This window comes from Tinamus guttatus, unplaced genomic scaffold, assembly GCF_059628265.1.
Source record: "Tinamus guttatus ecotype Peru unplaced genomic scaffold, ASM5962826v1 Tinamus_guttatus_pri_ptg000402l, whole genome shotgun sequence".
Classification (NCBI taxonomy): domain Eukaryota; kingdom Metazoa; phylum Chordata; class Aves; order Tinamiformes; family Tinamidae; genus Tinamus; species Tinamus guttatus.
This window is the reverse complement of record NW_028288936.1, coordinates 962520-983017: the sequence shown is the minus strand read 5'-3', so window position 1 is coordinate 983017 and position 20498 is coordinate 962520. Positions and strand designations below refer to the sequence as shown.

The 20498-nt window shown below is 42.1% G+C and overlaps 2 protein-coding genes across 2 annotated transcripts in view; one reads left to right on the top strand and one right to left on the bottom strand.

Moving 5' to 3' along the window:
• EYS (EGF-like photoreceptor maintenance factor) overlaps window positions 1-20498 on the bottom strand; it is a 636352-nt gene that overhangs the window by 250973 nt on the left and 364881 nt on the right. The window lies entirely within an intron of this gene.
• Window positions 1342-19131, top strand: LOC148593384 (uncharacterized). The gene is made up of 2 exons (XM_088531217.1): window positions 1342-2055; window positions 18916-19131. The coding sequence occupies exons 1-2, from the start codon at window positions 1342-1344 to the stop codon at window positions 19129-19131; spliced, it is 930 nt and encodes a 309-aa protein (XP_088387343.1).

Sequence of the window (20498 nt, the reverse complement as noted above, 5' to 3'; positions counted from 1 at the left end):
CAATCAATAACAATATTAAGTATGACTCTAGTCACTCAAGCTCCACCTGAATGTAAAGAAAAGTATAAAAGGTGAACTAAGGATGAAAAGTTGGAGGGGAAGAAACCATCGTAACTCCTGGGTCAGTCGACAGGCTGATCCCCCTTCCCTCCCCTCGCGCTGGGACGCTGCCTGAGGAGACTCGAGACTGAGAGCCCTCTCCCATCTTCTGGGGTGAGTGATGATTGCACATTTGTACATCAGAGCTAGCTAAAAATCCCACGCTCTAGTAGAGAATTTCCTGTACTGACATCCGAAACCTGCTTTGTAAATGTTGCATTTGAATAAATCATACTGTTTGTGAACTCGACTACTTGTTTGGGGGGAGGCGATCGGACCTACAGTTGACAGACTGTTCGTGAATCCGATACTGCCAGAGTCGAGCTTATAGTTGGTGACACTATTTGGGAACTCGATTCGCTCTTAGGAAGGCGATCGGACCTACGGTCCACGGACTGTTCGTGAATCCGATACTGCCAGGGTCGAGCTTATAGTGGATCACACTATTTGGGAACTCGATTCGCTCCTAGGAAGGCGATCGGACCTACGGTCCACGGACTGTTCGTGAATCCGATACTGCCAGGGTCGAGCTTATAGTGGATCACGCTATTTGGGAACTCGATTCGCTCCTAGGAAGGCGATCGGACCTACGGTCCACGGACTGTTCGTGAATCCGATACTGCCAGGGTCAAGCTTATAGTGGATCACGCTATTTGGGAACTCGATTCGCTCCTAGGAAGGCAATCGGACCTACGGTCCACGGACTGTTCGTGAATCCGATACTGCCAGGGTCGAGCTTATAGTGGATCACACTATTTGGGAACTCGATTCGCTCCTAGGAAGGCGATCGGACCTACAGTCCACAGACTGTTTGTGAATCCGATACTTTTTTTTTTGATATCTCCTTCCCCCCCCACCACCACTACCACTGCGGCTTTCAAACTGCAACATTTTCAACACAAAATTGGCGTAGTCGGCAGGATGTCGATAAAGGAATTCCTACGGAGACAGAAATGTGGTCCCTCAGAAGGTGGGGAAGATTGGGCCAGAGATAATTGGTCAGATCCTGAAAAGGTTTTGCAAAGAATGGAGGAATGCCATGCTAAGTTTAAGGACGGCAGAGGCAAGGGTGTTATTTGTGCTATTCTGGGCGGTTGCTTAATTCAGGCGCAGAAGGACTATAAAATATTTCAGAAATTGAAATTAGATTATCAAAGTAAGAATTCAGAAATTCAACATTTGCAGTATGAATTAGAGAAGGAAAAGAGACGTACCCAGTTACTGGAGCAGCGAATTGAAACAATGCTGATGCAGGCACCCCGACCCCCTAATATGCGGCAAATCAGAAAGTTAATTACTAACACTGAGCCTGAGGACTGGGACGGGGACATATGGGGAGATCCAGATAAAGAGATACAAGAAGAATCCTCAGAATTAGTGGCTGTTCGGCCGCTGATAAAGACCGAAACATCTGAAGGTCCCAGAGGTCGGAATCCCCGCACCACAGTTCGGACTACTCCTTATTCAGGTTCAGAATTAGGAGAACTGCAGACTAAATTTTCAAGAAAGCCTGGGGAAACCGAAACTGAATACTTGTGGAGAGTTTCCCTTTCAGGTGGCGACAGAATATTGTTAGACAGAGAAGAATCTTTAGGCTTCTGGGGACCAGGAGTGTTTCTAGATGAGGGGTTCCCAGATGATAATCGATCTATTACTGCTCGAGTTGCTTACTGGGCAGGGGGAATAGACCCCAGAGAAAGAGGCGAGCCACTAATAATCAAAGTTAGGGGACTGTCTGACTTATCAGAGGCGATGCAGAAAGCTGCTTGTATTCAGGCAATGTATGACCGAGGACGCTTTGATGTTCCGTTAATGGCTCCGGTAGACCCAGTTCACCTAAGGCCCCTTATTAAGGGTCTGCCTGACACAGCAAAGATATATATGCAAAATTTAAAGGAAAGGGTCATTCGGGCCCAACAGCATAATGATCAGAACCTTCACGCCCCCCCAGCACACGTTCCTACTTGGGCAGAGCTGTTACATGACATGGTGAGTTATGGACGAGAGATGGCATGGTCAGACCTTGAGCCTCTATCAGAACAATCAGGGAGAGGTAGGAAGGTATTTCACACGAGAAAATTGGAGGGTCGACCATACCCAAAACATGAACTGGAACCCTTTCAGGGTCTGCCGACATCAGTAAATCAAATTAACAGCCCTCTGCGTAACGATTTATGGCGACAAGCATTAGCTTTAGGAGTGCCCCGCGCTATGCTGCAGGGGCAATCCACTAGCTGCATCAGAAAATTGGTTGAAATCCTGGAACGCAGAGCAACTGAATCTCCTCCTCCAAGCAGACAAGACAAGAACTCCCCCTCTGCCCCCGCCTCTGACAGAACAAACAATCCCTTTGCTCCTCTAAGTGAAGAGTTTAGGAGATCAAAAAACTAAGCAATGCGGATTGGGATTCGGGCCGCCCAACCCGCATGATACATATTTTTCAATGGTCCAAAAACAAAGAACCCTATATATCAATTCCTGTTGGTCCAAAAAAACTTAGTCTAGAATTTTTGATTGATACTGGAGCACAAATTAGTGTTCTGAACAAGTTGCAAGCAGAATCATTAGGAATTAAACCCTCTCAAAAATATATTGTAATTAGTGGAGTAACAGGTGCTAAAGAAAAATGCCCACTTGCTAGGACACAATTATGGTTGCCTGGGGAAAAGAGGATGACAGCTGTGGATGTGGTACTAAGTTCACACCCTGGGAACATTCTAGGATACGATGTGCTTAGAGGAAAGCGATGGTATCTGCCTAATGGTAGTGTTTGGAATTTTGGAGGAAAGGAGCAGGAAAGCATAACGGTAGGAGTGCTGGAAGTAACACATGCCCTGCCCCCATCTCATGTGACCAATGTTCCCCAGTACCCTTTGCCTGCAGCTGCAAAGAAGGGAATAACTGAAGTAATTGTGGACTTAGAAAAGCGAGGCATAATTGGCCGAACACATTCTCCGTATAACTCCCCGGTGTGGCCTGTCAAGAAGCCAGATGGCAAGTGGAGAATGACAATTGATTATCGAAAACTTAATCATAACACCGGCCCACTAACAGCGGCAGTCCCTAGCATAGCTGAGATTGTCATGGCTATACGATCAGCTGCACACCCCTGGATGGCCACCCTAGATATCAAAGATATGTTCTTTATGGTACCCTTAGAAGATAAAGATAAGCCACAGTTTGCATTTACATGGGATGGTGTACAATACACCTTTAATCGATTGCCACAGGGATATAAACACTCACCCACTATTGCACATAATGCGCTCGCAAAGCTTCTAGCCACAGTAAAGAAACCCCCTGAAATATGCATTTATCAATATATAGATGATATACTAATAGGTGGAAACAACAAAGAATGTGTACGAGAAACTGCTCAAACTGTTTGGCAATTATTAACAGACCATGACATGGAGGTACCACCATCCAAATGTCAAGGTCCAGCACAAGAAGTTAAATTCCTGGGGGCTTTGTGGGTATCAGGAGCTGTAGCTGTGCCCGACGATACATTAACAGAGATCGAAAAGGGACGCCTACCCCAAAACAAGAAGGAACTACAACAACTAATGGGAACACTAGGATATTGGAGGAAACATGTTCCTGGGTTCTCTGTAATTGCCCGTCCTCTGTATGATTTGCTGAGAAAGAACAAACCGTGGGATTGGACTCCGATCCATGCAGAAGCTGTTAAAACCCTAAAGGATGAATTAGTTATCAATCAGAGGTTAGGCCCCCTAAATCCAGTGGACCCTTTTCGGGCTGAATGGGGTTTCTCTGAACATGCCTCCTATTGCGGCATCTTTCAAAAAGGAGCTTCAGGTCCTTCGCGACCCCTGCTTTTCTCGTCTACCTCCTTTAAAGAGACAGAGCAGCGTTATTCTGAGTGGGAAAAGGGACTTCTCTCCTTAGTTCGGGCAGTGAAAGAGGCAGAAAAACTACGAACCTCACAGGATATCATCGTTCAGGGGCCTTTTCCATTGTTAAGTCCTATTCTTAAAGGCGCCCCCCCTCCTGAAGGTGTCGCACAGAAGGGAACGATCCGCAAATGGTATGCTTATCTAGAAGGAATAAGCCACTTGCTAGCACTAAAAGAAGGACCAACTAAGACCTCCAAATTACAACAGCCAGTAAGCTCAGACATTACAACATTATGTCTTCCTTATAAGCCTTCACCTATTAAGGTAGCTCCAGAATTCACTGTATCCTCTAAAAAGGACGGAGTGTGGTTTACTGATGCCTCTGCCCGAAGAACAAGCACGGGGTGGAATTATAAGGCAGCAGCCCTGGAAATAAGCTCAGGACGGTCAGTAACTGAGGAGGGTGACGGTAGCGCCCAGGTCGGGGAACTCCGAGCCCTGCTGTTAGCTGTGGAAAATGGAGCTGAGGTAATTTATACTGATTCCTATGCCACATTTAAGGGAGCAACAGAATGGATATGTCAATGGGAAGCAAATAATTGGGAGGTAAATCGTGTACCAGTGTGGAGGACAAGTGACTGGCAGAGACTTTTGGAAGTAAGCAGACACCGACCTTTAGAAATAGGATGGGTAAAGGCACATGCAAAAACTAGTGCACCCGCAACTAAGTGGAATGAGGAAGTCGATAGGTTAGCGCAAGTGCAAACAGTAGCTGCTGAAGGAGATGAGTGGCAAAGGCTAATCGAATGGTTGCATGTAAAAAGGGGACATTCGGGGAAAAATGATCTATATCACGAATGTGTGGCACGGGGATGGCCTGTGTCAGTAGCATTAGTTAGTGAAATCATATCAGCTTGCCCTCAATGCCAACTCCGACTGAAAATGAATCATCCTAATCAAGCTCCCCCTCAGCACATTCAAAGAAACAAAGTCTTATGGAGCACCTGGCAAATCGATTATGTAGGACCATTACGACCTGCTCGTGGTCGAAAATATATCGTGGTAGGTGTGGAAGTAGTATCCAGACTAACCATGGCTACGGCAGTAAGTGCAGCCACTGGTGAGAATACTGTGAAAACCCTGCAGGACTGGTTTAGTAGCCTCCCAGCACCAGAGTGCATACAAAGTGATAATGGCAGTCACTTCACTGCTACTGTAGTGCAAGATTGGGCAAAACAAGAAGGAATAAAATGGGTGTTTCACACTCCCTATTATCCCCAAGCTAATGGTATAGTGGAAAGAGTCAATGGCATGATTAAGAAACATGCAAAAGTGTCACAGCCTAACTGGGATCTGCGGCTATCCCAAGCAGTCTACACAGTAAATAACAGATGGGGAACTTATGGAAGCCCCAAAATACAAGCTTTCTGTCCCACAGGACCACCTGCTCCCACCTTATCAGAGCCCTCAGAGTCACAAAAGCATACACCTATTCAAATGCAGGTGGGACAGCCCGTGATGGCAAAATTGCCCTCTATTGGTGTTGTCCCTTTAATTTTGGCTAAACCTCGAGGACTATGTGCCTGGGAAGCCACTGATGCTAGTGGGAAGATACACCGCATAAGCAGTCGGTGGATCATTCCCGACTTCTGACCAAATATAATTGCTTGTTTATGCTTCAAAATCAATAACAATCCAATTTGTGCCGGTCAAGGCAGAGACCGAGCATTCTTCCTTTTGTTTTCCAGGATGTCAAAAACCCGGAATGCTGGACAATTGTACCTGGAACCAAGGACTCTCCTATACTGATCTTGAGTATCCATCGGGATTGTTAGTTTCCTGCATAGTGTTGTTTTTTGATATTTGTAAATCAGATATTTGTAATAGGGTTATAGAGCTGTAGATAGGGTTAGCAAATATGATATTTCCAACTTGTGTTGGGAAGATATGCTTTGGCTTGATATGTTTAGTGCACTGGAATCAAGGAGATACTCATAGTGACAACGCACAAACCTTATCCGTCCCTGACTCTGCCACCCATGGTTTGAAGGATAACTTAGCCCTAACTTTAATAAAGGGGTTTGCAACTGCTCTCAATGAATCTAGTATTACCGCTTGCTTGCCTCTACCCAAATCTGTAGAAGACCCCCTTCCTATGGGTATCCTTCCCACTGACATAGCAGGGAGCTTGCTGAGGTTATGGAGTACACCAGGTACTCTCCATATAGTGAATCCTTATTCTCCAAAGAGAGAGCGAGTTGCTGTGCAGTTTAGTCAGCCATTTAATTTTTCTACCATTGATAAGACAATTTGCACTTATTATGAAGACAATAATACTGCAACTCTTCCCTGTGACTGGGTTTTATGGGGAGCAACAGATTTAAAACCTTGGGGACGAGCAACCGCCACTCTGCAATATAGTCAACCTATAAATGCATCCTGGTGTATACAGTGGAAGAGAGGGCAAGATTGTCCCCCTCAACATAAACATAAATTAGATTGCTCTTGGTTTGGAGAATTCCGTGACTTCAGGGGTTTTACACCATTTGACCCAGGATTTTCCTTTGGCTCAGTATCAAACAAGTCAGCGTTGTGGTATTGCCAAAATGTGATAAATTGCTCCAATTGGGAACAACACGATTGGGTCAGACACTATTGGCCAGTTTACATTTCCCTAAAAATAGGCTGTCTGTGCCATAATCACAGCATAAAATATAAATCAGTAAGTGAAGACTTTGTGCCTCGTAATGATTGCCGTATAGCTTCTGGTGACGCTCCGGCTGGTTTGATCTGGGCCTGCAGTGATGGCAATATGTATACCTCCTTATGGGCTGGATTACCTGAACTCCAGTGTACCTTGGGCCTTCCAACATTGTGCCCCATGTGGAGGAGGACTCCCCTCCGACCCCACTGGATGGCTCGAGCAAAACGGGCAAAAATAGAACTGTCAGGACATGTAGAAGGGTGGCAGGACCCAGGAGCAGCCACCCGCATAGCCTGGGGAATGGAAGGATTTTTTGGATTTGGTCGTGCTACTGTGCAAACGCGATTATGGTTAAGTAAGCTAGCCTATCAAGTAGAAAAATTAGCTAATGCCACCGATACTAGTATACAGTTGCTCAATCAACAACTACAAGCCACATCAAAAATGACTCTTCAGAACCGGATGGCACTGGACTTGATGCTGTTACGCCAAAATGGACTTTGTGGCTACCTAAACCTCTCCAGTACCGACTGCTGCATTTATATCCCTAATGTTACACAGGACCTGGATATCCAATTAGAGAAGATACGACAGGTGGCGAAAGACACCCATGAACTCCGGGAATCAATGAACACTACCTGGCTGGCGAAGGTGTTTAGTTGGTTTGGATTTGGTGTCACTGGTTGGATCCAAAGTTTGATAGAATATGTGGTGATGTTCATTGTGATGATAATTATCCTAAGTATAGCAATATCCTGTGTAAAATCTACTATAATGAAAGCTATTAACATAAAGATGATTCAGTTCACCGCTTATACCCCTTTACAGGTGGATGACCCTATTGATGTCCCAAGTACTAAGACTCTAATTTGAGACTAAATTTCGATATACAATGGTAACTGGAGTCACGGGGTGGATACAAAGTTTGTTATAAGCATTACTTACTACTGTAACTGCAATATTTTCTGTATATATATGTATTCTTGTAGAACTAGACTCCCTGCCTTTCCTGTAACTTCCCACATCTAATGTACCAATGTGCAATCACTCGCTTAACTGCATCATGTTTAGGGCATGTAATATTAACACCTAAACAACTTCATGTGAAGCTTGAGTGACTATAGTCACGGGGTGGATAGTGTGGAAGGAGTGTTTGTGGAAGAATTGTTTGAAAGCAGGAACTGAGAGGGAAACTAGGGCCTAACACAGCTCTGGCATTACAGAGGCCTGCTTGGGGTGCTACACAGTTGCCACTTCCAGGATGGTTGGTATGCACGGACTCTGCTCCTCCACGGTTCCCTGGGCAACGTAATCTGCCCTCCTCGCAGCTGCAAAAGGGAGTAACGGAGGATGGAGCAGGGTGAAGGCTCCGCGGCCAAACTCTGTTGCACTCCCTGTGCTGGGCTGCTGATAAGCTGCACAGTGGCTGTCTAATGAGAGATATACGATAACAAGTCCGGTGCTGAGCCAGCAAAGGTGGCAAATGATGAACTTTGCTTGAACTTTGCTCATTATAACGTGAAAACCGTACCTCCATCCCAAAAGTTACCCGCCTCCGAGGTACGACCACCCCTCACTGAGCATGCGCTCTAGATTTTCGGTTGACTGTACCTTTAAATGAAAGCGAGAAACTTTTTCACCAATCAATAACAATATTAAGTATGACTCTAGTCACTCAAGCTCCACCTGAATGTAAAGAAAAGTATAAAAGGTGAACTAAGGATGAAAAGTTGGAGGGGAAGAAACCATCGTAACTCCTGGGTCAGTCGACAGGCTGATCCCCCTTCCCTCCCCTCGCGCTGGGACGCTGCCTGAGGAGACTCGAGACTGAGAGCCCTCTCCCATCTTCTGGGGTGAGTGATGATTGCACATTTGTACATCAGAGCTAGCTAAAAATCCCACGCTCTAGTAGAGAATTTCCTGTACTGACATCCGAAACCTGCTTTGTAAATGTTGCATTTGAATAAATCATACTGTTTGTGAACTCGACTACTTGTTTGGGGGGAGGCGATCGGACCTACAGTTGACAGACTGTTCGTGAATCCGATACTGCCAGAGTCGAGCTTATAGTTGGTGACACTATTTGGGAACTCGATTCGCTCTTAGGAAGGCGATCGGACCTACGGTCCACGGACTGTTCGTGAATCCGATACTGCCAGGGTCGAGCTTATAGTGGATCACACTATTTGGGAACTCGATTCGCTCCTAGGAAGGCGATCGGACCTACGGTCCACGGACTGTTCGTGAATCCGATACTGCCAGGGTCGAGCTTATAGTGGATCACGCTATTTGGGAACTCGATTCGCTCCTAGGAAGGCGATCGGACCTACGGTCCACGGACTGTTCGTGAATCCGATACTGCCAGGGTCAAGCTTATAGTGGATCACGCTATTTGGGAACTCGATTCGCTCCTAGGAAGGCAATCGGACCTACGGTCCACGGACTGTTCGTGAATCCGATACTGCCAGGGTCGAGCTTATAGTGGATCACACTATTTGGGAACTCGATTCGCTCCTAGGAAGGCGATCGGACCTACAGTCCACAGACTGTTTGTGAATCCGATACTTTTTTTTTTGATATCTCCTTCCCCCCCCACCACCACTACCACTGCGGCTTTCAAACTGCAACATTTTCAACACACCAACATCTTGATTTAACAATTCAGCTCAAATTTGCTCAGCACAGGCCCGATACTGGAGAAGTGATAACCCAGGGATTTGGTGATGAGGACTTTTTGATGAGGGTGATTCTTCCCGCTGGTGAAGAAATTCTGATGGGAGTTCCAGGATCAAAACATCCTGAAAACAACCTCTCCCCCAGTTACAAGTAAAAAACTGTATCACGATGTTACTGCAAGGCTTGCACAGTAGCTAGATTTGTTCCTAATAATTTCTAGTAGTTACTTTTATCTAGAAAGGGCACACAAATCACTTAAAATGACAATTCAGCTTTATTGTCTGGGTACTTATAAGCAAATACAGCCTAAATTTGCCCAACAAGGTTGACCAGTGTCGCAATTTAACTGGTCAAATGGGCAGGTACCTGAATCACAGAGCCCCTCTTTGCATCTTGGACATATGGGATTTGAAAACAGTCCAGACTGCAGCTGTACTATTAAACATGAATAATATTCACACTAGTGCCTTGCCTAGTCCTGTCTTCCCAAATAAGGCTGATGCCTCTGCTCCTAAGAAGGGAAGCAAGCCCTGGTTGTGAAACAATGTAGGAGCCTCCTCTGGTGAGTTCAGAGTAACTCTCTATACTCCGTATTACACAGAGCACAGAGCAGAGACTTCCATATCTCCCCGCTTTCCCTGTTTTTGCAGTGAAATTGCAGGACTGTTTTATGAATCAAGTACTAAAGCACTCAGCTAAGAAGGCGGTGAGTGTGGTTTCTACTTCCTTCATCATGCTTTGTCCAGTAGCAGGTGCCCATGGGCCTGCTCGTGATCCAGGAGCCGCGTTATCCCTGCCTCACCTGGGAGCTCTTGCGAAGAGATGCACGGCAGCTAAACAGCAACAAAGTCGTAAGGGAATGTTAAAACACTCCTTTACCCTTCACAGCATTAGCTTCCTGATGATGCCCAGCAAAGGAGGTGTAAGAGAGGTGAAGACAGCATCACATTTTCTCTTTCCTTTCTGAGTCACGGTGGTCTAGGGTCTGCTAATGCAATAAGCACTATGAAAACAGATGCTGTCATGAATATTTAAAATATAAATAGGGAATGAATCATTAATAATGCCATAGACCAATGTCACGCCACATAAACCTCAGTGATGTTTTGAAGGTCACACAAATGAAGCTCCAGTTAAAAACAGGATCAGGAAACTGGATAGATACAATTTATGAAATGTAGCCAATGAGAGAATTCCACAACTCAAAATCTGAAGTAAACAATTCACAAATCATAGCTAAAAAGGTTCCCAGGATGCCCCCCTCCTGCTCTGAATGTAATGTAGTCACTTGCAAGATATAAAGGCAAAATGCTTATTTGATAACGTTTTAATGTGTGGACTGACAGCTCAAAGGATGGGAAAGATGCGAACTCACAGGTAGTTCCGAGTAACTCATTTCAAAATATACATTTATAGTAATTACCATGCTGGAAAATTAAGTTCCTGTTTGGAATTTCCTAGTGTAAGCATTGCAGAATATTTGCTGTATAGAATATGGAATATATACTTCCTGTATAGAAGAACCCATAGTGCAGAGGGAAGTCTTCATGCAAATATTCCCTAGCAAAGATTTTCCATGGATCATAAAGATAAGATTCAAGCATGCAAAGACAGAGCATCTTCCAAAATAACAACCTGTATGGAGTTTTTCTGCGGTCATTAAAAAGCAAATTCTTGCTTCTTCCAGGCAAATATATTTATTTACTACTTGACTAGTAGTGTCCTTTGTTTAAAAGCAGTCTGCAATCTGAAGAAAATACAAAACACACACACGTGCCAGACAAGAAAAAAAGAAGTTCTTCTGACCAAAAGAAAGAAGAAATGATGAGTAAAAGACAGGAAAAGAGCCTAGACTCTCCTGTAAAAGAGTGGTAAGAGGTGAAACCGAGAGTAAGAAGTAACAGGAACAAAGACACTAATGGAAGCTAAGAGGAAGGTAAGTGTTAAGAGCTGGAATCTAAAGAGGAATATGGATGACATTCTGAAACCATGAAAAAGATGACATTATGAGAACTCAGGTGGAAGCTTTTGGAAAGTTGTTATAGTACCTGGCAATCTGCAACAGCAGGACAAACAGCATGTAGAAGTCCCTGCTGGCTTTAGGCTGATGTCTGCATTCAAGTAAGGTGAGACAAGTAAGGACAGACATCGTATTACAAACATAAAGCAGCTTTATCTCCAAGGCAAAAACTGAAAGAGCACTCCATCTCCATGGAATTTGATTACACTGGGGAGTGTGCAATTAAAAAAAAGAAAGAAATCTTTGTTACGCACTCCAGTTCTTACCATAACCAGAACATCTCCTTTGACACTGAAATATTGACTGTGTATATTCACACATTAGAAATCTGCAGTCTCACTCCGCTTCCATGATGTAAAACAGAAACTTCTCCTGAATATTCCACCAAGATGTTCCATTTACAATTCTGTACTTCCCTTTTCCTATGTCTTTCATTATAAAACAAAAACTAACTTAAAATTTGAAATGCCAGCAGTTTCTCTGCTCAGATTTTGCACCTGCTTTGGCCAAAAATCGCAGAAATCCGCTTTGCTAATATACTTATCACTCAGTCATTCTCTTGCTCTACTCTAGCCTGAGGGGCTGGAACACAGAAACTACTCCACAATGTAAGAGACTGGTACAGAGTTCATGCTGTTTTTACATAGTTCTTGTCTATCCAACAAGTCTGTGCTGCTTCCAAGCTGCGGGGACTTCGTGTGGAGCAGCGGCACGGTCTTGTGTTGCAATTCACTTGAAATGCAAATCCTCTGAACTCCTCACTTTAAAAAATAACCTCTTCAATTACTAGTTTATCATCAAATTCCACATGGCTATGAAAGTTTATTTTGCCTAAAAATGTTGCTATAGCTCTAAGTGCCAAAGAGGGGAAAAAAAAAAGTTGGAAAACTAGCAGTTATTTGTGCTAGAGGCAACTTCTCAGGACAGTACAGATTCCAAATTTTAGTATCAATGACAGGAATATCTTGGTCAAAGGGCGTGTTTTTATCTCATTTATCCTTACAAAAATTGGAAAGTAACTCTGATCTCCTCCCTTTTTAGAGGAATACCCCACTGACAGTTCACCCCATTCCAAAACAAATCTCTAAAAGAATGGAATGAAAATACTCTGAAAATATTATATATATATATATATATATATATTATATATATATATATAAATATATTTAATACTGACTACAGAAAGATCCTAGACGACCATCTTGGATTTGCCACTTGAAAGTCGGAAAGCTCATGATATCTAATATGTCTTGCCCAAGAAGTTTGCTGAAATATTTGATTAGGTTTTATAAATCTTTGCACATCCAGGTAGCATGGCCACTACAGCTGCGAGTCTGCCTTATGAAGAGGCCCTTACTGTTATGAATTTGAATGCACCAGATATCTATAATTTCAGCTCATGTATTTCCTAATGTGCGTACTGACTTTTAAAATAAAATTGGACATCAATATGCTGCTTAGAGAGGAACCATTGCTTCAGCTTGACTCCTATTACTTAATAGCTTTTACAATAATTGTGTTACTGAAATGATATTACCTAGATAGAAAATGGGGTATTTTCTATATTTTTACAAAGCACTATTATTTAAAACAAATAGTCTGTACAGTTATCTTCTAGTAATGGAATCTATGGAAACAGAATGAATATAAAATGCCATCTTAGCTGCTTCCGTCAATGCCACACTCCACAAAATGTAAACGTCACGACAGAAGCATCTGAAAAATTTAAGTAAGGACTTGGGCATTAAATTACAGTTTCTGTAGGAGCTGGAAATAGTCACATTTCACAGCCAAACACATCAAAAAATCTCTCTTCTTAGCTGCAGTTGTGCTGAAAGGTTACTTGTCTATCCACTTTTCTGCCTAGTTCAGTAAGATGCTGAGTACTTCCAGCTAAGTATACTTGTTAACTGTGAAACAAATCTAAAATTCACCTCAGGTGAGCCCCGTGTGTACCTGCCCCATATAAAACTTCACTTAAGAAAACCATCGTTGTCCCTGATGCCTCCAAGTAAAGATTACTCAGGAAAAGAAAACCACAAATCCTGACTTATTCTGAAATACCGCCGAGCAGCAGTCACTGAGGATTTCTTGATAAATATTGAAAGTCGTTTTCACCAAAGCAAGGAGGAAAGGAATTGGCAAAAGTAAATTACTATTTGGAGCTAGAATACATTACATTTTATTTCTTTAGAAAGTTAGACAGCAGTTTTTACCATATACATATATATCAGGATGAAAAAAATAAAAATAAGAAAATTATTATGAATACAGTGGTATTTCCTTTATCCAAATCTGCTGAAAATTATCTCCAAAATCCAAGGCTGAATCATTAGCTCCTAGGCATGAAATACAAGCAGTCTGAACTATGCATTTTCAGCCTCTTATAGATTCTTACTGAAATATGCTTTTCACTGGAACTGTGTGTCCATAAATCCAATAGGATTTAAGATTTATTGTTTTCAATCGCCGCTCTGTCCGAACTAACAAAATCCTTACAGTACATTTCCTAACAAGCGCAGCATGTGCTGCGCAAGCTTTTTAGGACACAGTCATTGACGCAAAGCAGAAAGAGCCTGGAATACAAAGGAGACAACTGGCATTAGCACAGCACATATGGATGTAGTACAATATACAGTATGGCAGTTTGCAATGCCTGTATTAATTAGGGTGGTCTTTCTAAGCATTAGTGGATTATGGAAAGCACCAATTATAATCATTGTTCATGCTATCCTCTCTATTGATTTTATATGTAGCTTTCTTTATGTGGCTTGTTAAAACACTGCACTTCTGTCTCTCCACAGGATCAGATATTTATAGTCAATGTGGGTAAGCTAAGTAAAACTCCAAGTGAGCGAGTTTTGATTACACTAAACATTTCCCAGTGAATTTCCATTACCTGAAATAATACAGAAACGTTGGGAGAACTAAACAGAAAGAAAAAAGAAGACTCCACAATTCAAAACATGTAAAAGATAAATCCAGCATCTATTACAACCAATCTGCAGGGTATTTTTGTTGTTGAATTCCACACATTTCTGTGTTTTGAAGCTAACAGATCCACAATATCACAAATTCATCTTATGCCCTCAAATTTTCCTGCTTAAGGCAAGAAAAAGTAAAAGCCCATTAACCCGTTATCTTTAACATTAAAGTAAAATCTCATCAATAATGATAGTATTAATATCTACATTCTCAAGAATAAGAAAGCTCTATGGCTAATGTTTTTCACTAGCTTCATTATGAAGCTTTTCCTTCTCCATAGGTATAGCAGGACTTAAGTCACTCACTAACTTTTACCAACTTTGCTAAGACTCGAACCATAAACTGTCCTGATGTTTAAAATTTGCATATTATAAAGGTATAATGAGAATCAGCTTCTTACTTTACACAGGAAGAATTAGAAGAGCTTTCACACTGATCTGCACTCCCTGCTTTGTGTGCCGCTTTAGTTTTGAAGGACTTAAAAACCTTACCTAAGCACAAAGCAGGCTTTCCTAATCGTAAGACCAGAGAGCTGAGCTTCTCCTGTAAGCAGCAGCAGCTACATTTTCTATCTGCATATGGGCAGTGGGAGTATTTAATACACAACAGCAACTCACACATGCACATACATCATTATCAAGGTGACAAATACATTCTAAAACCCCTTTGCCTAAAGAGATTTACCATACAGCTCTAATCTTCCTTAAGAGTATCATGGATTATATGTACTTGTTAATAACTTCAGTCTGCATCAGTGAACACAAAATTGAGTGGGAGAGACCAGAAGCAAGGAGGACCAAGACTTCCAGCAGCAGTCTAGTGAAGAGGGCTATCAGCTGGAGAAACCTTTGAGAAATATGTTAGAACAGGATTTTGACTGTATGACTTGAACAGTTCTGCAAGTACAGGGAAAAAGAGAGATTAGACTGTTTTTTAATATTAAGAAATTATATGGTATTAAAAGAATGCATCTTTATGGGATGGAGGCTGAGACAAAAAATTAAGAATAAAGAAAAAGAGATGTACTTACAAATGAAGTCCAGGAAAGGTTATGCAAATATGGCACTGTGTATCAGTTGCACTATGCCTAGAATGGAGAACTAATGAAGAAAAGATAGCTCTAATGGGTTAAACCTCTTACACAGTCTGAAAAAAAGCATAAACAGACATATTGGGCCTGAAATGATCTGACTGGAAACTACACAGGGATGGTTATTTTCTTTCAGAACCCTGCTGCAGAGGTGACGACAATGCCACTGCTCATCCTTCACGTTGTCAAGCAATCCTTGCACCCACCATTCAGCCAGGAAGCCGGAGCTGGCTCAATTTTTCTTCTCTGCCTAGGACTCTAAATGTGCATCCTCCACGTGAGAGCAAATGTCCCAGGCACCAGAGCAAGAGCGAGCCCGAAGGGCGGCCTGCGCCTCTCTGTGGAAAAGTAGCAAAATTCATGGAAAACATAAGCGAAGACGGCGGCAAGTCGAGATCTTGCAGCCTTGGATGAGGGCACTTATCCGCAAACGGGGAGACCTGGGATGACTCAGATGTGCTTTATGGTGCATGGGGAGACAGGAACATCTATAACACGATTTATCCCAGTAATTTTACATGCATCCCTCAAGATGAATCACACCCTAAAAAGCATCTATTTCTCCACATAAAGGCAGTCTAGCATCACACAAAAAATCCTGCCATGGGCAAAACAGAAAACAGCATTTCTAAGGAGCCAGGAAATTATTGTTCTAAAAGTCTCACAGTCCGTATTACCTACTTAATCTGGAAATATCTCATTAATACTGATAAAATTGTTATGCAAAAGAAGCCTTTCTAGTATCTGCCCCTTGGAGGGCTGTTCTCTCCCTTCCAAGCACGTGAGGCTGCCTCTGCCGTGGGGCTGCCCTCCAGAGCAATGGGGCATCTGGAGCTGCGGCCGGACCTGGGGCTGGGACAGGAGCTGGAGCTCTGGCAGCAACTGGGGTTATCAACTATCACTATAATCCTCCAAGGTTGGGCATGATGAAGCCTGTCTTTGCTGTCTGAAATCTTACTGAGGAGAAACCCCGTCTTATTAATGACAAACCGTAAGGCAAACGGGACCTATTGCAAACTAAGTAATACAAGCTGAGTTTTCTAACCTCATTCAAAGTTACCTTATACACGGGAAAAAGCAGACATAACAATGTTATGTCTATGGCATAACATTGTTATGTTCACGGGCATAACAATGGCACTAAAACTGCAGTTTGGCCAGTATGCTAATTCTTGACAATATCCTAGTTAGAATCTTTTTCACCATTTTCAAGGCATGCCTCTTGCATGATAGTAATTCTTTTCAAAAATTTTTTAAAAAAGAAAAAACTGTACTAAATACCATGCTAAGAAAACACATTCACAGTTATCAAGGGAACCCTAGAAGTAGAAAATACCATAACGAAGTGCATTAAAACAACCAACACCTGCAGGATGCTGAGATGCTTTGCCTTTCTCTTGTGCAGAGTTAACAGAATTTCAATTAATCTACCAAAATCTACACTTTCATATTCCTTCACAGTTCCTCCGAATTTCCTAATCTCTCAGAGAAGGAGGCTTTAAAAACAAAGAAAGTGAAATGTTTCCTAAATAAAACAAAGAAGTAGTTTTTTTAATTTTGGCAGACTGACAGTAAATTAAATTATGTGATTCCTCAGTTTGTCACAAATATTCACTCTGGATTTTCCTACTAATGTCATTGTACCAATTCCCTCAAGTTTTTCTGCTGTTTATTGTTATCTGTATCAATAATGTAAATAACTGTATTTTGGTTAGGAAAAGACATCTGGATTTTTTTTACTGTACTAAAAAAATCAGAGTGAGATGGGCATCACAAGAAGTCTCATCTCAGAATTTTACTTATCACTGAATTGTTTCTATTTCATCCTAAAAGGAACAAAATCTGGTAAAATTTATCTTTAGTTATCTTCAGTTAGATTGATATTTCATGTGGATCTAACCTTTCTGTTTCACATTTCCTGAATAATCTTAAGGCACTTTATGACAAGAAAAACAATATATTTGTATTTTTAACTATTAAATCTGCTATAATACCATGGAACCTGAAGCCTGATGCCTTAGAATTTCTCCCACACGGCTATAAATCAAAAGTTCCATCCATTTTTAAATAGTCCAGTCCTTATTGGAAGGAATGTATTTTCTGTTACTTATTCAGATGCTCCTACAAAAAGATAAAATAAAAACCAAGCTTTTTTAAAAAAAATCTAAGACAGTAGAAAGTTCAATATTACTTCCAGAGTGCCAAGATTAGTCTTGCAAAATGTCTTTCAGGTGGGCCAAAATTCACACAAGAATGGCTCAGAGATTACAGCCTAATGAAATGTCAGCTCTTGCTATGATTTAATCTCAGACACAGTTCCTAATATAAACCCAACCTAAATCAAAACACAGCCTGTTTAATCAATAATTAGCTCATGTAAGTTAACAGATTTACACTGTAAAAAATAACAGCCTTCTATAACCACGTGATGATGATTCTGTATGTTTTACGTACTATAAAGAGGAATGGCACACTTCAAACTCATTTTTTGCTCTTTTTCCCCATCTATTGCTTAGTCCTTGGCAGAAGAAGGTATCTTACAGTCTTACATATGTTCAACTTTTAACAAAATCAAACTTTGCCCCCCAAACCCTTTGCATTTTATAGACAGTTTCTTCAACTGCTTTTTTTTCAGTAGCAAAAGCAGCCTCTGGAATATTTTGGTGAAAACTCTCATGGCTTCTTTACTACAGACAAAACTCAACTGCTGTTGAGAAGAATGGCAATAAAGAATGGCTACATTTAAGTCAGCAAATTTTCTCATTATTAATTTTTAAGGCAAGAAAAAAAATGCAGTAGTGGTTAATAGCTAGTTCACATATACACCAATGACGCTGTAGCTGCTTAGCACATCGAGTACCCATTGGCAGTTCGATTTGCTTGGTATTTTAGTTCTGTCTCTGCACTCGCTTGTGATTAAGAGTTTGACTGCCTCTGTTTTGATTGCTGAGAGCCTTTCTAGTCACCTTACTCCTCCGGCTCAGCTTGTGTCAGTCCCTTGGCAGCCAGCAGACTAGATCTGCTCAGTGAAGCCTCTCCCCAGCTTCCCGTACGACTTTGAAGGGTTCTTGGAGCACCTAACACTGCATCATTGGAGAAGTGACTAGCTTTGAGCAACTGATGCTGGAGAGAGAGACATTGTTAGTGACATTTTAAGGACTTGTTTTTGCTTCCAGGAACAGTATGTGCACATTTAAGGCACCAGTATATAGAATACTTCAAATATGACTGTGAAGCAGGTGCCTGCATAAAGCAGTAAGGCTGGCATATACATTTCCACTGCATCTCAAGAAAATGCCCAACTCTGCGCTTTTCTGGTTCCCATGCTGTGGGTTCAGACTGAGAGACCTGCCGAGCATGATGGCCAAGATGACCCACATCTGCTGTTGACTGTTCAGCTCAGGGGAAGACAAGCCCCTGCCTGCTGTCTGCAGGTTGGAAACACCTCCTCCGTGACCTACACACCGCACACTTTTCGCGGCAGCTCTCCGTGGTGTCAGGAGGCTGCAGGAAGCGCTCCGCAGCTGCACGGAGGGCTGCCTGCCACAGCGGCAGCGAGAGCGGCCCTCAGCGCAAGGGCGGCCTGCGCTCCCCGCCTGAGGCAGGCAGGCCGCACCTGGGCCTGCTCCCTCGCCCTGCAGCCACCACCAGCGCACACACAGCCCTCCCTATAACACATCTCCTCCTGAAGGAGCTGTAGAGAAAGAAAAACAACTGCTGCCAGCAAATCTGCTCTCTGCAATACATAAACCTGGGATAACTGCCTGTCACCCAGATGCTCCATTGCCTTCCCTGTTCTGGACTAAATGGTTAATCTTAATGCTGTGGTTGACTACGCACTGCCCTGAAGTACCCGTGGGGCATTTCATTATATATTAAACTCTTTTCTGACATGATATTACTGCTGCTTCACTGTGACGGAATGGTGCTTAAGTTATAGTTACGAGCTTCACTGAACATACAGAGGGGTCCTTCTCAAGGGAGTTTAACCCTCTCTAGACTGAGATCTGATCGTCAGAGAAATGGTATTTCATCATACAAGGGGAAAAAAACAACAAAAAACAAACCAACCAAACAAACAAAAAGTGGTGAAAATTTCACACTTTCCTGGTAGAGGTTGATTTCCAAAGTCAAATGCAATCTACATTTGAGAACAGTGAGAACAGAGAACAGTGTCTGTTGAAAGCAAATTATCCTATTTTACCACAGAAAAGAGTGAATTATTTAGAAGCAACAAGAATGATAAAGGTACAGCCTCTCTCTCTCTTTTTTCTTTCTTTCATTGTCAGCAAGTTTTGTTTACATAAATATATCGATTCTTTCACAGTCTGGCCTTTCAAATCTCACCCTTAAACTATTCTAGCCTAAGGTTTCAGATTACTGCTGATGTCAAGTAAGATCTTCAAAAAAGGTGTAAGAATATGGGACTATAATCATGAAAAAAAGGAGAATTCATTTACAACCTACATATGTGTAGGCTCTCTTTAAAAGAATTTCCTTAGCAAGTTAATCTTCCTATTCTATAGATACTCTGTCTAATGATAAAGGACAAGATTTTTTTTTTTTTTCTCTGAGGCACTAAGACAAAGTGAAATAACTCATGAGACTAAATATGCTGCAAAGGGATTAAGACCAGACCCAAAGCATAAAATCCTGCAGACTAAACAAGGGAATGTTTAACTTTTTCCTCCATCCGACTATAACGGATGAGTGAATCTAATGCTCCTCCACTGAACTGAACTGTTTGTGGAGTACAGTATGATACTAAAGCAAGCCATAAAAACATAATCACAGCTTCTAAGTGCTTCTAGTTATTCTGATACTTACCCAGCTGCACAACATTTCATTAGTCTATGAACATGACACAGGAGGATTTGCTGTGAACTAAGACCTTTCCTTTCTATTTTATACTCTTACTTCAAGAAGTCACAACCGAGTATTTTCCAATAATGGCCCCATATATATTGTGACCTTATTGAAATTCCTTATGGCTGTATACGAGAACACAACTATTGATGGGACTGCAGAGGAAAATTCAGAATTAGCTTCTATTTACTGACTCTAAAT

Excerpts from the sequence above, each read along its gene's own strand:
- LOC148593384 (XM_088531217.1), top strand. The coding sequence starts at position 1,342 with ATGCTGATGCAGGCACCCCGACCCCCTAATATGCGGCAAATCAGAAAG. Across the intron at positions 2,056-18,915 it reads TTCACGCCCCCCCAGCACAC|CTCTCCGTGGTGTCAGGAGG; the intron begins GTTCCTACTTGG and ends TTTTCGCGGCAG.